At 44.9% G+C, this 21679-nt stretch overlaps 1 protein-coding gene and 1 long non-coding RNA gene across 2 annotated transcripts in view; one reads left to right on the forward strand and one right to left on the reverse strand.

Moving 5' to 3' along the window:
• plcl5 (phospholipase C like 5) overlaps positions 1-20144 on the reverse strand; it is a 68701-nt gene extending 48557 nt beyond the window's left edge. Inside the window, 1 exon segment of the mRNA XM_053443461.1 lies at positions 19394-20144. Within this exon segment, the coding sequence (XP_053299436.1) occupies positions 19394-19687 (294 nt within the window). The 5' untranslated portion in view covers positions 19688-20144.
• Positions 8698-12843, forward strand: LOC128458576 (uncharacterized). The gene is made up of 3 exons (XR_008342033.1): positions 8698-8789; positions 8986-9096; positions 10169-12843. It is a non-coding gene; the product is annotated as an uncharacterized LOC128458576 (long non-coding RNA).
• Positions 20145-21679: the final 1535 nt, after the last annotated feature.

Here is a 21679-nt window from a genome sequence, read left to right on the forward strand (position 1 = left end):
AGAGGCATGAAATGATGTGTCTCCTCCATCAAACACCATGCAAATGTGAAGAAATTGAAGAGAGATGACTCATTGATATGCGGCAGGCGAGAAGGTGCCCTCGGATTTACCTGTGGGTGTCGTTCAGACCAACACATACACAAGACAGTGAGTGCAGCTGCTTTCAAGTCCCTACTACACACGATCCCTTGTGTAAGATTATCGTTTTAAGACAAAGTCAAGTCCAACCATGGGCCTGAATGGTCTTCTGTTTTTATCTATCTAGTATTTCCAGAAATCTCTGTCTGTCTATTGTAGAACACATGTATTGATATATTCATTATTACTGCATTTTGAATAAACAGGGGACCGGCACTCTGCAGCGAGAAACAATTCTCAAAAGTGATGTTGTTGCTCAGGACAACACACCACAGCTGGTTGTCCATTTCGGGAGTGAGCTGCATTTTGTGTAGCAGCAAAGGTGCAGCTTCAGGAATCTGTGGACTGAGTGTGTATTCGCCACGGCACAATTACTGCAGGTCACTTTTTTCAGAGAGAGAAAAGCTGCAACCAGCCAACAGCCCATTCCAAACAGGCATGTTTAGAACAGGCACTCCACTAGTAAAAGCTAAAATGCCCGAAAGAAAAAAAGAAAATTTAATTAAAAAAGAAACTCTAAAGCTTAATTAACAAGCTACTCAAATCTGCCACCAACAGTTGTCGTTTCAGCTGGCCAGCGGTCGCTTGTGAAACGTGAGAAGCCTGCTTTCATCAACTGCTGTGTGTGACTAATTGTTTTAAAAATTACAAATTCGCCAACGTTATCATAGCAATAAAGATTATAAGCAAACGATAGATTCCAAGCTGCCAAGTGCCGCAGGTTTATATTTTCGAAGACGGAAAGGACCCACTTATTCAGCTGTGAGTGGGCTTTTAAGCTAATAGTGACCTGTTATCATGTGATGGCCTGCAATTTTCACAGCTTGCAGGATTTTCCATTCCAGACATTGATGTTATTTTTAGGAGGTTTGGCCGTAAATTCTACCGTTAATTGTTTATTGTGTCATTTCTGGGAATAACTAGTGTTTTTTCAACCTGTTTTTCTGTGTAGTGGTGTCTGCTGCTGGCATGCACAGTACACGTGTGCTGCGTGATGTGTCGAGTACAATTTAACATCAGTCACACAGGGTCTGTGGTGCTGTTATTTTGCATTGCGGAAAGCTGGGGTCCCGTAGGTGTGCATGCCCCCACCACCACCACCACCACCACCATCACCACCCCCCATACAGGGGCTGCAGGGATATACTTAAGTATACAGCCCCGGCTCGGTCAATGACATTTCCACGCTACAGGCATCTGTTTCAATTTATTTCCAGTCAAGGGCTCCATCAACAGGAGATGTAGCAATTGACCTGATACCGCAAGCACGCTAATGGCCCTACATACATGACAGCCATAACATACAGGTGTATATCACCAGGCAGGGCAGGAAAACCAAGCCACTGCATCTCTCTGCTGCCGATCACGACTCCTGTCAGTCTGAGAATCAATACTTGAGGTAGAGGAGGAGGTTGTGGAGGTGACTGTCGTGGGCCGGGCTGGAAGATGCTCATGACTGATAGCCAGCTGCCAGGTTTCTACATCACCTATGCAGCGTTGACTGTGGGAAATGTGATCCTCTCTCTCCTCTCCCCCTCTATCTGTCTCTCTCGTGTCTGGCGGTGAGGCAGGGAGGGGCTGAGCAGGAGGAGAGGGAGGAGTGGCACATCCTGTTACAAGGACATGCATTCGACAACATTAGCAAACAGTGCATGTGCGTGTGTGTGTGTCTGAATGTATGCCTGTGCTTGGAGCCTGAAATTGCCCTGGGATGTGCAGGTTTGGCCTTCACCTATGTTCCACTCCGGTGCTTCGAGCATCACTGTTTGATAAACTAGCTTATAATTGGATTGCTGTGCAGTTAACTGCTTATCTAATGGCACCCGGCCAGCCTCAAGATTCAGCTGACCATCACGTCAACCGTCCTACTCCTCCCCGAAGTTCCTCTCCTCCTCCTCCTCGGCCATTTGTCTTCCCCCACCAGCCAACTGTATCAGGCTGTGTCACGTAAACACCCCTCACTCCCTCCAGCGTTCACCTTGACCTCTCCAGGCTTATGTCAGCTACTTCTCTCTCTCTCTTCGCTTCTCTATCTTCGCCATCACCTGCTCCAGCTCCCCTTCCCCCTCCCCCCTGCGTCCATAACCAGACCTCTGTTTCTCATCCTTTCATCTCCACTGTTTTTCGTCATCTGCTCTGTCTGCGATAGCACACAGGCACACATTACGGGTCTATGGGTCTTTGGAGTCTGCGGTGTTAAGTGGTAGGTAAGACAGAGGATGCACCATGGGGGCCGACATTGTCGCCAGCACCACACCTCTTCCCCAGTATAAACAATAATAAACTGACACACACACATGCAAGAACACAGCCACAAGCAATGTAAACAAAGATGGGCAAATCAGGAGATGTGCACCTGTTTCCAGCCCTTTAACAGACACACAAATATGCACAACCTAAGGGAGTTTTATCAGTCTCAGCATGAGGTGTCTGAATGCAGTGTGAACACCGACTCCCCGCGGTGACGGAGATGACTGACATGCATTAGATGAGCCTGATCTGTTTTTCTGTGTTTACCAGATTCAGCAGTTTCCTGGAAATGTCCCCCTTTTTTCACAGAAGCCGAACATCAATCGGTAGCAACAGTTGTGATTATTTAGCTCATCTGCAATCACACCGCTGAGCACAAACACACACACGCACAAAAACACACTCATACACACTCTGAACTGAATAAATGCATTTTGATTAGATAAACATGAACACGAACACCTGATGCATATATAGAAATTCTTAGAAAATGGCGGATACAGAGAGATAAGGGTGCACTCACAGCCTACTGGGTTTACTCTGTCCAGTTCTCTGCCTAGAATGTCCTGAAATCTGTCTGAATACATCACAGCTCTCCTGCACTGCTGTTTGCACCATGCTGCAGAATAAGATTATGACACAACGGCGAATTTCATGAGGATGGAGTCATTTTAGCAATGGTCTGCGTGTGTATTCATAGAGTCTGTGGAGAGAAGGGGAGTTCTGCTGATCTGGCTTCTATTTGGTTGTGGATATTCACTCTGCCTGTTGGGTAAACAATGAGGGTAACGCGTGTGACTGGAATTAAACAGAAAATCAAATGAGTGAGAAAAAAAGAGAGAAGTGAGACTAGGATCCCTGAAAGCACAAGAACACAGACTTCACTGCTTCAAACTCAATTTGTCAAATACTTAGCCAATCGCTAAAAATTGAATCAGCCAATTATTTAAATCAATTAATACTATTTAATGAATGTCTTACTAACTGGTCTTTATATCAACTTAAACTTTTTTGACTTAGTAGAAAGATCAATCCATTATGTTTGATGTCATCTTGGTCTCTGGAACTCGTGAAGCAGCAATTATTCAATAAATTAATCAAGAATCATCTGTCGAGGGAGAGAGTGCCACTTAATTAAGAAAATAAAACACCCACACCCACATGCATGGCTCAAAACAATCCCTGTGACTGATCATAATCTGATGGACGGACACAGTTTTGTTTTGTCTCACGAACCACTTATTACATGTAGCTTGAAGGTGGCACATAACCACTGCTTAAAAAACACACACACATTACACACACACACACACGCACACTGTCAAGGCAAACAGGATCCACCCAGTCTTTACACAAGTACTATTTTTCATTTCATTTGTCTGAAAACATCTGGTGGAAAATCCGCCTCTGTCATTTCAAACCTCTCATGGATGAAGAGACGAGGCCTGAAACGAGGCCAGGCAGGCAGGAAGAGGAGCGCCCTCGCGGCTTCACTGAAGCATGTGCATGCAAAATGTATGGCTTCACTCTCTCTTGCTCTCTCTCTCTCTCTCCCTTCATCTGCGCCTCACTTCCCCGACTCTGCCTGCGTCCTCCCTGCTTCGTGACTGAGCCGGTGGGAGAAGACGGTTCAGCATTACAGCCAGCTGAAGGTGCTAATGGTGTGTAGCTGCAGAACAGACAGTGTCCTCTCACTCGGGCTGATTTCGCCATCTTTGTCCAGCTCTGCCTTTTCAGGCTTCTCACCCTCTCGGGCTGATTAACTCCTCTTCTCTCACTCTTCTTATCTTTCCACTGATGAGCAACGTTGACATTGATCTGTATGTAATTCCCGAACTGCTGGTCCAGCACGGGGCATTTAACATTCAGGACATGCCCAATAGGCGGTATTTATTGAGATTTATGTCCATGTGCTGTAAGGGCTAGAGCCTGACCAATTTTACAGTCTGGGTGATCAAAATGTGTATACTGTTGAAAATATATGCATGAGATTAAATACATATATTTTTAATAGATAAATAAAAACAATTGGAAATATTTGTATTACTTAAATAATGGCAATTTTAGTTTTATTTTTACTAGAATGCCACTAAAGCGAGCGCATACCTCCACCAAGGCCCAGCAGTCCTCTTTATAAAACCAAATTTAAATTCACAAGAACAAGATTTTTATTTGGCTCATGAATGTAACCTAAATATGCCTGATATTTTAATTTAAAAAAAATGATATATATGTTGAAGAACTCCCTATCTCACAATGTTAAACAAAGTAAAACAAACGTCCTGTTCCCAACCCTTGTTATAATTCAATAGGTTTTTCTCAGATTTTGTGTAATACTGCTAACAAACAAACAGGCAGGGGTGACACATAACCTTGACAGCGGTAAGAAAGTTCATTGATAAATTGTTTATCAAATTTTTCATACAGGTTTGATGGTGACATTTTAGGAATAATTGCCAATTTATCATTATTCCATCGGCCCCCAACAATCCACATCCTTTATCCCCCCCAGGGTCTGAACAATCAATAAGTCACTTTTGTGACCATGAATGTCCTATAGACATGATCTATGATATAACTGCTGTGTTTTTCATATTCAGTGGTAAGTGAAATGGTTGTGAAATCACTGTTCTCCTGTAACTCGCAACAAACAAGCTAGTTTCCCCAAAATATCCAAACTAAAGACACCTTCTCATCTCAATTATCTGAATCAGTTTTCCTATTTAAGAAAACACCTCAATGTCCGCTCAACAATATCATCTCGTTTGAAAAGATATGGCTACATTTAAGTCTTTCAAAGACAATTAATGAGACTTCTTTCTAAACAAATGTTCTAATTCGAAGTTCCCAGCGTAACACAATCCAACTTTAGCAGCTATAAGCGTTTTCGATGTGACGCTTTCGGAATCCAATGTTACGCGGTCTGATTTAGTTTAATTGAGTTTCTTGTGTTTATTTTGGGCGCCTGCTGTGTGCCACCCACACCTCTTAGCAACCGCCAACCCGCTGACAATCAGAGCTGCACACACTGACCTCGATTCTCTTTGATTACCAAACCAACCTGCCTGTCGCATGTCTAACCTTTTCACACATTCAAAAGAATCATGCACTCAGAGTCAGGACTACTGCTCAGAGACAAGCATGCACACAGACACGCACAATTTCCCCACTATCCCCGTGTGGACACCCAACTAAGCTAAACGTCTAATTTTAACTCTTAACCCTCCTCTAACTGTAACCTAAATCCTCAAACCTTGGCCCTGTGAGGACGCAAATCTGGTCCCCAATTGGGTTAGTGTGTATTCAGCCACCGGGATTTAAAAAACAATCTCACACATCGAGAGAAATAAAATGAAATTGGATTCCAGTTTTACAGACTGTGAGCGAGCACACCTCTGCCTCCATCTAAAAAAAGGGCTCATGATAACGAGTGCTCCTCTCCCACACGCTGTCAGAGGTGTTGACTGCTGGGTCACCCTGGGCTCAGAAGCTGCACCCGCTTACTCAGACTGACCTGCTCTGTCTGTTCAGGCTAATTGGAATCCGCCATTATACATACTGTGGCATTAATAAGGAATAAGTTGGTCAAATAGAAAGGACACCGTGGCTTGATGGGAACTTATTATTAGACTTGCAGAATCGCTTACCCGTTTTATCCCACTTGTTAAGACATATCTTTTCATAAAAGATTTTACTTGATACGTGAGGTCACTTTATAATCTGTATCTTTATTTCTATAATAATAAGAATAATATGTAAGTTTTATTCTGATTGTTGTTTGCCTCATAATGTTGGTTGTAGATAACTTTGTTACTTGTTCTGAAAAGGGCTATACAAATGAAGTTATTATTATTATTATTAAAAAACGTGAGCTTTTTAGCTTTTCAATGTTTTTTTTGATTTTGTTTTTTCATGACGACATTAACCACTTGAGAAACAAATAATACAACCAGCAGAACAAACAACATACAAGGTGCAAAACCAAACAATAAACATAAATAGATAAATCATAAAAAAAAGTATCAATAATTCATAGAACTCAAATTCAGTCAGAGATATCAGTATTGTCTAGAGATTTATGAGTGTGTGCACTGTGGTGTAAATCAAAATATTCATCTGGATTAAGTGAACTTCAGTGTGGTTTCATGAGGAGACTGTCGGTCGAGTAGGCGAAGACAACCAAACTTGGAGTCACCATTTATCAAAAATGGCTGGCAGTGTACTACAGCAAAATAACGAAAAAAATGAATAGTTGTGTTTTTCGAAGGTACGGCGAGTTGAACCACAGGGAATCTACCGTGCTGAGAGGATGTGGGCTTCTCAGCGCTTGTTTTGTCACTGCTTTGACTTGTATTTATTCTATTCGTGACTTATTTTCCATCCGTCTGTGTGCTGAAGGTGCTTTCTTCTTGCTGACAAGCTCAGCTGGAGCTGCAACCGCCGTAGAACCAGAAATGAACATGAGTTGGTGGAAATAATGTGCATTAATAGTTCATCATTAGCCAGAATCAACTGTCACTCTGGGTTGCTCACTTACAGAGTTGCTACGGTTGCAGGAGCTGGAGTTGGGGAGTTTTTTTGTTGTTGACTTCCAGCACTTGTTACAAATCTTAAATTTTCGTTTTTTTTCCGTAATTTTTGGTGTATGCCCATTTTAAAATGTTTGCTTTAACTATTATATTACTTATTGCAGATGCAGTTGTATGGAAGGCAAAACTTTTGTTTTGGTTTGTGACTTTTGATTTTATTCCATATTTGCTATTGAACTAGGCTTCTACATGAAATGGACGTTTGCATTGCTCTGTAAAAAAGATTAGGTGAAATATGATGGAGGTTGAACTTGAAGAAGATAGGTATTTCCAAACTTGGAATGGTTTGGAAAAAAATGCCAATTTGAATCTTCTTTTACTTTACCTTATTTTTATCAAGAAGATCCACATCCCTGACCTCCACGTCTGGCATCAGGACCTCATGCATTTCCCCCTCCCTTATTTTCCTAGCCCCCGGAGAGAGCTGATAGCACAGTATCACATTCCACAGTGTCGTCCCCCCCCCCGACCCCTTCAGAGAAAACATAAATATACAAACTGATAGAGAGAACATTCAACTTGCTGAGCTCTGGCCGAGCGGAGGCAAACTGGGCTTTCATGAGACCTGTGCACCAAATCCTCCAGACCCCAAAAACACAGATCCTATATATTCTCAAAGCTGAGTGAAGCCTCTCTTTGTCAGTAACTACACGTACTGTGCTCTGCTGCAAACATACAGCGCAAAGACCATGTAGACACGTGCACCTTCCATAGGAGATGAACACACAAATGACACTGACACATGCACACAAAGCTTTCTCTGTGCAGCAGTGAGTATGTGTGCATTAGTTTACAGCATTAGTGGAATGTGAGAGTGACAAGTCCGTGCTTGCACTGTAACCTGCAGAAAGACACCCCGCGGCAATGCACACTAGGTAACAGGCAGTATGAACGAGGACACGGTGGCACAACAAGCAGCTCGACATCTTTGAAACAAGCACATGGCCTCGGTAACATCTGTGCAGGATTTGAGATCAACAGTTGCTCGTATGGAGGAGGAAAGGGAGATGTCTGGGGTCTGCTTGATTCCGTGTCATGGTCAGGTTATACGGTTGTCGCGGTTTAAGACCGGCTCATCGATAAAGGTGCATGTGGTGTGTGCAGCCACTGGAGCTAAACACCAAACTGAATCCTGCGGGGCTTTCACGTCAGAGAGGATGATGGACCAGCAAACCTGTGACAAATGGTTGCTGTCTGGAGGGATCAGTAAAAGCAGACATTTTAAAATAAAACCAAATGCATGAATTATATTATTAGTAAAACAGTATCAGTCACTCATTGAATCCATAAAGACAATTTAATTGTTCAAAAAATCTTGCTCTAATCAATTAGGCTACATACTCAGCTCATGAGCTAAAAGCCCAACATTTCCTCATCTCCTGCCATCTGTGCCAGGCCAAGAAGAAAAATGGCACCATCTGTGAATCCTCATTGGCGACAATCAGCCATAGTGGCAAAAAGAAATACAGAATAGCCCTGCAGACAACAAGCTCCTTCATGCACACTGGCCCAAGGCGTTGATTAATATCGATGATCGACTGCTTCTGTCACAATAAAACTTAAAAAGAAACAGATTAGTGTTAGAAGTTCAATCAGACCTTACTGCTGTAGCCGCACATTAGAAACTTCATGGTGTCATCATATTTTAGCAGCAAGTCTTCTCAGTTTGACTTCTACAGGATGCATCATGCATGCACTTTGCATCAGTTTGCAATGCATCGAGTTTCACAGTCAAGCCGAGCCCAGCTTGTTTCTTTGTGAGGCTTCACTTCAGCACAGCAACGCTCGGTGCCAAAAGATGAAGTCAGCCTGGTAACATGCTAACATACTCATGTTATACTGTGCTCCCCGTCTTGCATGAGCATTCTGATAAAACCTTGACTAAAAACAGTTACAGTCCTCATGAGCTAGCTTGGTCCCTCTGTGAATTATTACTTAAACAGCTTAGATTTAACTGACAATACAAGACCACAATCACCAAAGATATTATTTCCCTTTTTCTTGACAGGACAGATCAAGGACGAAACGAGAAGAGAGAATTGGGGAAGACACAGAACAAAGAGTGGATCAGCATCAACCCTCAACTTGAGCCTGTACAGTCAATGCATGACAACGCCAGGTGAGCTAGGTAATATTTGGCTAATTTTAACGGATTGTGTTATAGTTACAAAATATGAAGTCCTGCTTGTTATGTGACTGAAAACTGCAGCATGATCATAATCTAATCTCATGAGATCAACATCAACTGCAACGTGAAAATGCTGCTTTTTCAGATTTTTTAGACCCCAAAAGCAAAACGCAGAATAGTGTGTAGTTTGTCATTCGGAGCGGGTGAATGCATCATTCGGAGTGGGCGAACGACGAATCGAGCCCACGATCACAAAAAGTATAAATAGGCTGAGCTCGGTGGATGACAGCATCTTGACGCAGTGCAAGGTTACACGGAACACAGGCGCGGAAAGCACCGCCGTGAAAAGATGAAAGCGAATACAGTGAAGCTGGAGCAGCAAGAGCCCTGAAACAACACCGGCATCCACTCCGGCAAGGGAGGCAAAAATGAAGAAACCACACAGTGCAAGACAACCAGAGGGATTTTTTTTCTCCAGTAGCTCCACATGAAAAGTCTCTGCGCCAGTCTATGGGAATTCAAACCTCCAAACACAACCTTATACACTCTTGCATAACCACTGCATTTGGACCCGTGGTGAGATACGACCAAAGAGCGCAGCAGTATGTGTGTTCAGTTACAGGGCGAGCCTTGACTAATGCAACCAGCTAACACGCACGAATACAGCATACTGCATCACCTTATAATAACTGTTACATCTCACCAGCTCTGACACACCTCGATGCAAATCTACCCACAAGGTCAGATGGCCAGAAGCTGCAAACACTCCTTCCTCCTTCCTGCTGTTCTCTGGCCTCATATTCTCCCAGGATGCAGTTGTCCAGGGGATTCAGTGAGGAGAGCTGCCCTCCAATGGAGGCTGCTGTATTCAGCATTAACATTCACTACTGTCACTTTCTATACCGGAGAGGCTCAACTGAAAATGACCACACACATGCCGGGAAAGCCGCAGATACACACACACACACACACACACACACACACACACACACACACACACACACAATTGTCCTTATCCATCCATCACACTGTTCCCTCTTCTAATTGTTCTCTCCTTGTTCAGATCTCAGGCACCAGACCACCGTAGGCAGCGGGAGGAGGAACAGAAGAAAGAGATGATACGGACATGAAGACAGTGTGCTCCCTTCTGCAGGGTCAAGACTAACAGATTGGCTGTTTGAGGAAAATAACAAAAGACCATTCAGAACATGGCACGGGTCTTCCTACCTTTTCTAGTCTTCTGATTTAAGATGCATTTTTAAAGAAACAAACAGTCCTCCTTCCTTTCTGTGTGATTACCTTGGGAAGACAAGTGATTCACTATTATGTCTGTAATGTATCAAGAAACCTGAGGCTCAGTGAAAGAGTTTCCAATCCCACTTTATACCATCCATCCATTATCGATACCGTCTATCCTTTAAGGGTCACGGGGGAGTTGGAGCCAATCCCAGCTGACTATGGGTGAGAGCATATAACAGGGCAGACATATAAAGAGAAACAACCATTCAAGCTCACATTCACACCTAAAGACTATATCCAATTGACCTCACCCCATTCTGCATGAAGGAGGAAGTCGGATTACCCAGAAAGAAACCCACACAAACACAGGGAAACAGCCAAGCCGGGATTTGAACCAGAACCCTTCTTGCTGTTATGCGACTGTGCCTTTCCCCATCATGTACAACCCACTGACACAACTGCAGACTATAGGGGGAAATATGTTCACACACTAAAGTCAATAGGTGAGACTGTGACTTGAGTGCTCCAGAGAAAAATGATACGAGAGCAGAACATGAAGCAGAGAGAGTTTCCGATTGAGTGACTCGCACGTTTTCTTGTGGGGCCGTTTTCCACACCGGATGAGTCAATCTGCTAAAAGAAATATATTTTTTCCTGTACAAGACGATTGCAAGATGAACACGAATATGAGTGTGCAGAAGCGAAACGTGTAATGTTTGCTGCTGCCGATGATTCATTCGTTCCGATGTTTACAGATTCTGTACACGTACGGTGAGTGAGTTGGGAGAGGAGCCTCTGAGCGGACTGCAAGTTCATGTTGCTGAGATATAATCTGTTATCTGTCACACTGGAAAACATTCAATGACTGTTCTGAAGATTGTCTTGTATTGCCGGAGGTTTTACCAATACGGCCGTTTATGCTCCGAGTTTACAAACTACCTGATTAACCGACTCAGGTACAGTTTTCTGATGCTCAAGCTTAAGATTCTCGTCGCTCTATTGGATGAGCTGATGCACCTCAGATAGGGATACAATAGTATTGGATGATTTTAATAATAAGCTATTATTTAAAATGAGACTGTCTGAAGTTGTGGAAAGGCTTATGGAAATTGCACAGCACAAATTTTGAGTGCTAAGGAGACAAATGATAATGGTTTCCATCCTGTGTCATTCAGACATGATGTATTCTCGAGCTGTGACACAAACTTTGTCTTTTCTTTGTCATGATTTCAAAATGTTTCATCACCCTGAGTCACACAGTGCTCCTCCGAGTCCACGGCTACAACCATTTGCCTCACCGCGCATCGATAAGGGGGATCAAATGTGACCGAATGTAAATGACACGTGTTTTACAGACAGTTAAGCCAGGTGAGGCAGCTCTCAGTGTCATATTGTTCTGTTCAGCCATCAGGCCCCTGTTCCCTGAGCCGACATGAACCTGGGAAACATCCAGGCCGACAAATCTGAATATTACTCATCCTTTCTTATGTCCTTGAGATGACAATAGCTCCTCTGGGAGAGGCATGATCATTATACAAGGGTCTGAATACTGTGCCTTTTGGGTTCAATCCAAAGTCCAGGAAAGGCTATTGTGCCTTTAGATTTTTCCCTGTCACGAGGAACACACACTCACACAGTAGACATCAGCACCCTGCAGCCGCTGTGGTGCCATCACTGCTGTACCCCTCCCGCAAGGATCATCAAGATAAGGCATTACCCAAAATACAGCCTGGTGTTGTCCAATCAAATCAATTGTTCTTGTTTCAAGGAACTCTTTTTGACTGGGGCCCAATTTGACACGTGGCTAATTGAGGTTCCAGTTCAAGTCGTTATCCTTTAAGGGAATAAAGGAGGATGAAGGACTTGGGAGGCAGCCTTGGACAACCCCGCCCTCATGAAACAGAAGAGTGAAGGCTGCAAGGACAAAGTAAACTGTATCGGTCTGTGGGGAAAGTCAATTACACCAAATCCTTTTCAGAGCTGCTGGAGTACTTACTTTGTTTCTCCAACTATTGGTCATATATTTAATCTATCTATACAACCCTGCTTTGTGGACTGGCTGGAATTGGTAGTTGCTCAAAAAAAGATGATCTAGTAAGAACTTCTTTATTTTTTTAACTTTTTAGCACTCAAACTTAATATTCTGGCCCTGAAAAAAAATGGCAACCAACCATAACGTCACAGATTGGTTTGTGAAAAGCTGTTTGAAACCCTGAGGTTTGAAATTTTGGCCACGCACCATTTTAAGAGTTTTGAAAACAGAGCTGACCATCTTTTGAGGAGCCGGGGGTGGAGCCTGACTGAGAGCTCGAGGACGCTGCTAACCCACCTACACCTGCAGCCTACACCCATTGGACGTAACTAGCTGTCAATCACATGGTATCCATGCCCCAATGCATACAGTGCTTTACTGTCTAATTATTACTATTTCTATTGTCATTGTGCCACTGTTATTGCATTCTGATTTTTGATGACTGATATTGTACATGATGTTGAATAAAGGGGGGAAATTCTGTTACTATAATATCGTTGCAGAATGAATTTTAAATCCATCTCTCAAAAACTCAGATTTTCCATATCTCCAATAAACCACCATTCTGTACTTTTCCTTCACCTCAGATTCATTGTCTTTTCCATCTGTTAATAAGCCTCGAGTTAAAACATATTTTCGAGAGACAAGAGAGAGTCTATAAAATAACCTTGAAATAAAAAGCTAAATAAATACATTTGAAAAATGCAAAGCTCACAGCTCCTCCTTATTTAGATGCTGATCAGTCGTTCTAGGAATGCTTTTGGGGCTCTAGAGCTCAGTGTTTTATCTGTGGGTGATTGACCTCAATAAAAGAGTCGATTTCGGTTTTTGCTTTCCGCTCGACGTTGAGCTGTAGATTCAAACACAACGAGGCCTCTTCTAGATGTTTGTATTTTGCAGATTACTGCTTTCTGAGAGCCAGCCATGAGAGCAGGCGATGATTCAGCAGCCCCAGACGCCTGTAATCACCACTTCACATCTTCTGCTGCCTCCTTTTCAACGCAGTGCAGATCTCTGTTTTCCCAAAATATCCGAGCATGCAGTGCGGGACGCTGCTGCAGGCCAAATGGGAATTACTCGTGCTCTTAAAATTCCTTAAAATAGAAGTGCAATTTACTCAAACTTCTGGGATCTCGACCCAAATTCCATTACCTTCAATTTAATTTCTGGAGGGAGCTCTAACTATACAAAAAGCCTGTGATAAGAGCAGTCAGGCGTGGATAGGCTCCTATTCCAATTCTCATCACCACCACACCATCATCATCATCATCATCTCTGATGATCCTACAACATGTAATCAGTGTTATTTGTTCGGGCTTGTACTGCACAACCCCAGTCCTCATGGGGATCAGCCAAATCTCACATAAGGGAAACATCAGCCAGGAGCAGAGGCAGCCCGACAGTGGGATCCGTCAGGGGGCAGAAATCTAAGACACTGCGCCTCTGTCTGAAAGATCCCCTGAAGCCAAGTCTCTATCCAGGTGTCAGACAGCTTTCAGGCAAACTTTTGAAATGCCACAGAGCAGTGCGAATTAGCACTTTTGAACTGAAGGCCTAGAGGTACAAACCAGCGTGTGTACTAGTAAAGTATTTTTGAAATAGATTGGTGACTATTTTTATCCATATCTTTAAAAAAGAAACTACTTGAATAATCATTTTCAACCAAATATGCCCAGAATTCCAGCTTTTTATGTGTCTTAAATTACAGTATATTCAATATATTGGGGAAGGGGGGGGGGGGGGGGGGCAAATAAAATAAGCTGTGATGGTGCCACATTGTGCTCTTGGATCTTGTGTTGGACAGAATTTAGAGGATGACTGTTTCAGATTCTGAACATCTGCCAATCTTTCCAAGTAAAATGAACTAAATCGTCAGCTTATTAGTTCTTTAGCGACCACATCAAGTGAGTTTAAACACTTATCGAGGAAGTAACAAGTATCAGTGTGATCAAAACGCTTGGGACAGAATCATTCCTGTGTACGTGCAGTTTAAATACTTGCTCACAGAGCTCATTTGGGTTATTTTCATACAAGGCAACATAAGGGGGGAAACATTTGACAATGGCCTTAAGCCTATACTCCGACATGCTGTAACATGCTTAGCCTCTTGTTTGCACAAGGTTTCTTGACTGTCACAGTGTGTAACGACTGTCCCTGCCTGTTCTCAACCTTGACTATGTGTGTGTGCGCGTGTCTGTGTGTGTGTGTGTATGTACGATGCATGTGACTTTCCTCCCAGCGCTCAGTGTGTGGCTTAGTGAGTTGTTTCGAAGCTATTATTTTCCTCATTTTAAGAATTTAACAGCACGTAACTATCGTCCCTGCTCTCTCCCAGCAGCGAGCGGAGCTGTAATCGTGTGCTTTCAGTGATCAACGTGACCGGCACAGACGGGATCCCTGCGAGCGGTTTCCACTACACTCAGGGGCTCATGAAGGAGATTTGGACTCTGCATTGAAAGTCAAACAACATAGCCTGCAGTAGAAGTGGGCTCTCAGCTTCTGTTTGCATGTGTCTGTGTGTGAGTACATACACAGACGCAGGCAGTTTGCATACTTGTTTTGCAAGTGAAAAACCAACAGAAAGAGGCACGATTGCTATGACATTTAACATCCTGATACAAATGGGTGGCTTGATGGCGGTGTGGACCCTCAGTCGCCATAACCCCCAAGAGGGACCGATATTCCCAGGACGACAATGAACCTTGTGCAAGAGACGTCCTGGAATGATCCCTGGAACATTCAGATAAAAAAGACATTAATGACCTGGCCATCATCCCAGATATCAAACTTTACGAACCCCATGTGGGATGAACTTGAATCGGCCATAAAAAGGACTATTCACCCATTAACCTTGGGCTGTTATGAGAGTCAGTGATGTGTGTGTGGTCGCTGGTCAGCCTTAACAGAGGGACACTGTAGGTCCTGCGTGTTGCTGCTGCTATCAGGGCCAGAGGTGGTCATATAGCACTGAGCTGCTTTTTTCTATTTATATGGTCAGAGGGTGGAGGAGGATGACTTTCGGATTGGAAGCATTTCAGTGCCTGGGCTATTCTGACATCACCGTTTGTGGCCAGTTTGGATGTGGGAGAACGCTTCATGTTACCAGAGGCGGACCAGAAGATGCAAGTGAACCACAATCACGTCTGACTCCTTCTATTAAAGCCAGGATTTTCTCTCCAGCAGGAAACTCTGAACTAAATCTAAGATTGAAAACCTGAAGAGCAAAACTTGAAAAGTCTAAGTAGCACCTACACTAATTCCCTCCTCTTGGATGTTCTCATTTCCTCAAGGAGGCAGTCGTATATGTCGGCCCCTTATTAAGCATCGCTGCACCGTCCTGAGCTGATGATGGGTCACACTGGGTCAGATTGGCTGTAATCTATTAAATGAGGTCATGACCGGGAGGGTGAATTGATATTGTGCCAATCACTGAGGAGGAGTGCAGAGGTGAATTAAAGACAGGCATATCCATGTGATCTTTATTGATCATCATCGCCAATGGCCATTAACAGTGTTATATCACTGATGCAACACTGACTTTTTGAAATGATTCAATCCCAACCATGAACTATTTTTATGTTGAATTTTTTTGCAGAGCTCTGAAAATAACAGCTTCTTAACTGCAGCTGAAGTGAAGGACTACACAGGACAGAGACGACAAAGGGGAAAAAATAGAAAATTCAAGAAAATCCTTGGAGAATCTGTTTAGGTGAGAAAGTGTTTGCCCCAGTTTCTCTAGTGCTGGTTGTCACTTCTCTCCACCCAGCAGCCAGGCTGGAGCCGGCCTTGCAGCTGTCCACAGTCCAGCATTACATAACAAGGCTGCATCGCAAACAACCCCCCCTTTAGCCACTCTGCGGGCTCTCCATCACGACACCGTCACCCCGACGAGGAAAGGACTAGAGGACGAAGTCGGATGGACCCTGAAGGGACGGTCGCACAAACTAGTCTCTTGTAAGATTTGAGGGCCAAGTTAATGAGGTAATGCAGCGGTGTAATTGCTCCTTTGCTTCTCCAATCCCTTAGACCCTTAGTCCTTTCACCTTTGAGAGCTCCACTCAAAACACACACAGACACACACACACACACACACACACACACACACACACACACACACTGCAAAGTGCTGAGAAGGTGGGTGAGTGTACTGGAGCTAGAGCATGCAGGGGCGTTGCAACAGGGTGGACAAAGCAGACTATTATAAAATAAAGGCTGATTATAGCTGTTTTCAGACATTCGCTCTTGAGAATGTCTGAACAACGGGCCCAGAGAGGAGTTTCTCCGGAGTTTGTCACATGTGTAAAACGCAGCAGGGGATTCTCTTGTCAGACGCGTTCATAACGACACAGAAAATCTCCGGGGATGTGCAGCAAGAAGAGGCAGGATCTATAACCTCTGTCATGGAGATCACATATCTTTGCTAACAGCACGTCAACACCTGCCTCGGCCCTGATCACCAAAAGCCCTCTTGAAGTCGTGGTGGGTGTCTTCCATGTGTTTGGCACAGAGTTATTCATATTCTTTCTGGGGATTTTTTTCAGTTTTGCATCACTCACGTGTTGGAAACGTCAACAAAACGCCCACTCCCTGACGCTAAGGCCTCTGGAGAACACCCCCTCCTGTTTTTCTCACATGAGCTCAAAAGGACATAATCCGGAGGAGGAACTCTGGAGAAAGTCCAAAGATTATCCGGAGTTAAGCGCAAGTCAGAGAGCAGCTTGTGCTAGCCCCACAGCAATGAGAATTGCTGTGGGGTTGGAATAATATCATGTGTTTCTTCGGGGGGGGGGGGGTGGAGGGGTCGGTTTGGTTCAATGTCCCTGGGGGCCCCACAAAAAATATGTGATGCATCTTTCAAGAGGTGCAAAGACTCTGGGCTCTGAATATCTTGTGTTCAATTCTCCAGCTTGTTGGACGAGACCATCACGTGATTAATGTTGGACAAATTAACTACAGCGACATTTGCAAACTGGATATGGCCAAAGGAGTTTTCTCCAGGTAAGCTGCACTGAGAAGAGCGGGGTGCTGAGGAGTGGATTAAAATTTCAAACAAAAACTGGCAGTTAAAAAGTTTTTCTATAGCACTGAGCTATAAACAGAAAAGAAGAGATTTCCACAAACTGTTGCCGGAGTAGAGCTTTTCTGAGCCTCAGCAGACGTGCACAGAGTTGGGAAACCTCGGGGACGTCGTTGCAGGAGAGAATAACGTCTCACCATTACAGGGAGTTGTAGAGAGAGAGACTCGGGAGCCATGAGGTGAGAAAACACTCAAATACCTGCAGGAAGGCTGATTTCGCAGAATTTCCAAATATATCTCACAGGTGATTTCCCTCCAGTGTGTTACGATCAGAGACAGTACACAGCCGCAGGTACAGCACAGGGGTTTTCTTTGTGGACTTAGGCTGATGAATGCATGTTTGGAGCCGATCCATCTCTGGTTACTCAAGGAGAAGAGACTAAAGAATTTGCTCGCACAATGCGGGCGAAGCTCAGCGGGATCGCTTTCGAACAGCGCATGAACACGGCGTTCTGAGGAGCAGCCCCTTTCGAACACTTGTTATCAATCACATTTAGACAGAACAATCCCCTCCAGCCTCCTTGTCATGTTCTGCTCATGAGCCTGGCGGAGGTGGACTGATAGAGGGGGGGGGTGTCAGACCATATGATATTTCAAAGCTGTTGTTGTTTCTTTAAATATGAATACAAATGTAAGTCGTGTTAATAAACGCCATGGAAAAAAAGCCTCGGGATGAAGACGGCGAATGGGGATCCCACCGAGCCGTCAACACTGCAGCAGCCGACTGTGCATCCATGTATGTAAACATTGTTTGTGGGAGAGTGCAGTGCTTTTGCCCACATCCACAGGGAATCCAATAATGGGGGGGGGGGGGGGGGGGGGGGGGGCTAGCCAGTGTTTTGTGTCAGTTGCTAAGCAAACTAGGTTCTGATGTGACACCACGCAGGTCTCCGGTGCGTCGCACCTACGCAACACTTCTGTCTCCATCCAAGGACCCCATGATGCAGGCAGTAACGCTGACTGACTGCACAGCGGGCTGTGAAAAAACAAGGGGCGTTCTCGTGCATCACGGAGCACAACAACAATGACAACTCTGCCATTTCCCCCGTGTCAGCGTGTGGAAGACCAGTCACTTGACCTCCACCGAACGGGCCCATAGTTAGGGCTTGAAAAAAAATCATACTGGCCATTACTGACGTTCCACAAATCAGGTTTATATGAAGCTTGAGTTTCAAAGCACACACCCAATTCGGGTTTCACTGTTTCACCGAGACCTACTTCTTCTTCAAGAGTTAAAAATGTGACTCTTGGTGTATCAACTCAACACATACCACAGCCAATGTCACTAGATCTATAAAAAGTACTGTAACTGATGACATTTGTCCCTTTAAACGGTCACTATAATAGCAAAAAGAAACACTACAACTCTGTTCAAACATTGGTGTGTTACTCTCCTGTTCTGTGGCTGTATTATACTTCATTGTAAGGGAAATAGGTGCAGCAGACTGCCAGGCTCCATTGAAACACACTGCTGTTACACTGGCAGTGAAGGTGCTTGTCTGCGGAGTTCAGGAACTTTAATAACTCGGAGTCTGCTTGGTGATTGTTGCAGCACATCTGGTTCACCTCATGCCAAAGTGTTCAGCTCATCAGTGAGTTTCACACACGCACACAAGGGATGGTCCACATGTGAAGCCCAAATCCAAAAGTGGATTTGCTGAATCCTTCATTACTTGATTAGTGTATTACGGTCTATTTCTGTCACTGTGGACTTATCAAGTCTAATCCTGGGTAATGCTCTGATAAAGTTCTGTGGAGAGTTGTAAGAATAGAAGCAGATTTATTGTTATATATCTGGTGGAACTCAGAGGAAAGTGTCTGGAGCCCGGTCGGGTGGCTGCAGGTTTTTATTGACAGCTCATCGCTGCCGTGTTGTGGCTCAGTCTCGTGTCACCTTGAGATTCGGTGACAGGGAGAATGAAGTGTTTCAATCCACCAACCTTCATGATGCCGCAAGGTGCGTTCCCGGCGCCCTGACTCCTGTCGGCGGAGTGATCGCGGCTGCCGCTCCCGACCCGCGGACTGCCGAGCTCCCGGTACCGGCCGTTGGTGTAAACTCCCTCGGCCCCGCAGCCCTGGGCAGCGCCGGACACCTCCAAGTACGCGCGGGTACCGGCGGCGGGAAGCGCGGCCGCGACGCCGGTGAACCCCGGCGCGTTGGTCGCGCCCTGAGCCGACGGGTCATGGTCCAAAAAATGTCCCGACACGGCATCTGAAGTGTGTACCCCTGCCATGTTTCCACCGGTGTTACAGCAAAGCCCTCCCCGCTGAGGGGTAAAAACAGCCCATTTGGACACGGCGCGGTTCGGCGGACACGAGGGATTCGCCGGATTCACCACAGTCTGTCCATCACCGCCGGAGGAGCGCACGGACTGGTCGCGTCTGGAGCCGGGCAGCGGTCAGTCACATTGAGGAGTCCCACCTCCTCAGAGGAGCTTCTCTGGAGGCGTGAGCTCGGAGCGCAGAGACCAAACTGTGGAAACGCGGAGTTGAGGTGAAGGTTCGCTGCTCACGGCTCGAGCGGTCGCCTCCTTGTCCTCGGAAATGTGTTCGTCTCACCGCGTCCTCCTCCGTGGACTCTCCGCTGCGCGCATCGCCCCGCGTCTCCAACACTTTTGCAGAGCTTCCTCTCTCTCTCTCCCTCTGCCTCTCTCTCTCTCTCTCTCTCTCTCTCGTGCATCCGCGGCACAAATTCAGGACTGTGAGGGCGCAATCGCAATGAATCCTCAAGCGCGTGCGTGCACAATCAAAGCCCCTACTCGCGCAATCCCACGCAAACCCACTCTATTTGGAAGTGTCAGTGACTTCACGTCAAATATTTCACTTTTGTTTTGTCTCTGCAGTTTTACTATAGAGGACATCGACATCATCTTTCATGTAAAGTGGAGCTCATGAACCGCTCAGCTGACAGAGGGCTCCCCACAAGAGGGAGCTCACGGGGGCCTCCAAAAAGAGTTTGAGAAACTTAAAGGGGACATATTACGCCCATTTTACCACAAGTTGATATGGTTCCTTGGGGTCTTAATGAAATGTCTGTAACATATTCTGGTCAAAATACCACAAGGATCATTTAAAACAGCACCTTTTTACCCTGTCTAAAACCGCCCTCCTCAGATTGATTTGAGTTTTGAGTGCCCCGCCCCCCCTCACCCCCCCTCCCTCCTTCATGAGATACAAGCACCCAGATTTTTAGCTATCCATTACCTCTGTAGAAATATGGCTACTGGAGAAGAAGATACAATCTTGCAACCATTTCGTTTTGAACCAGAGTCAGGTGGGCCGAAGCCTGGCTGCGAGAGCCCCAGCTCCTGTCGTCGCCAGGCTTTTAAACTTGAACTCGCCTCCGGCGATTGGACAAGCGTGTTTGTTGATCCAGGATTTGAGAAGGAATAATTAGACACTTATACATGAAGTTCTGGAAATTGAACATTTATTGTATTCACTGAAATACTTACAGAGAGTCTCTGGGGTTCTGCCGGACACGTCACCAGGTTCACTGGATCATGTCGAGAAGATTCCCCGTTCAATCCTAAGTCCACAGTATATATAATCAGACACAGGGTGGGCACAGAGGCGGTTCTTTTTCTTTGAGGGAATTCATCTGGCCAGTTATTGGCCAGATGTATACTGTTTCCTCAAAGTGCAGTTTTTTGCAAGCACATCACTTTCAACTGACCAGGTGTCCCACCACTGTGGCCTTGGCAAACAGGGAGCCTGCCACAGTGGAGAGACCCAGCAGATAATACTTTTCCGGAGGATTTCATATCTTTTTCTCACCATATTTCATGAAGCACCTTATTGTATTAGTTCTGGCACGTCCTCTCTCTTTTCTGAGCATCCGTGCTTTCATTATTTCAAATCTCAAGATGAATTTCCATCACACACTTTTCTCCGAATTGTATTTTGGGTCAGATTGACATTCAGGTTGACACCTGCTCTTTCTGTGGTCGTGCTCTGGGCCTGACCCTGCGTCTGAGTCAAAAAGATTATACATCATTCTAACTAAAAGTAACTGTTGTAGCATTATTGATTATATGGATTATACAGCTAATATTTTTTCACAGGATATAGGTAAAATATAATCACAAGATACAGAGAAACATAGATATCTCAACACTCCCCAGCGCAGCCCCGCAGTGGGAGCAGTGGGAGCTTGAGCTGGCGCAGCAGCAGCATCCTTCCACACTGTTGAGTCAACGTTTAGAGGTGTCCCAGGGGTCCCTTGT

The sequence above is a fragment of the Pleuronectes platessa genome, chromosome 16 (assembly GCF_947347685.1).
Source record: "Pleuronectes platessa chromosome 16, fPlePla1.1, whole genome shotgun sequence".
Classification (NCBI taxonomy): domain Eukaryota; kingdom Metazoa; phylum Chordata; class Actinopteri; order Pleuronectiformes; family Pleuronectidae; genus Pleuronectes; species Pleuronectes platessa.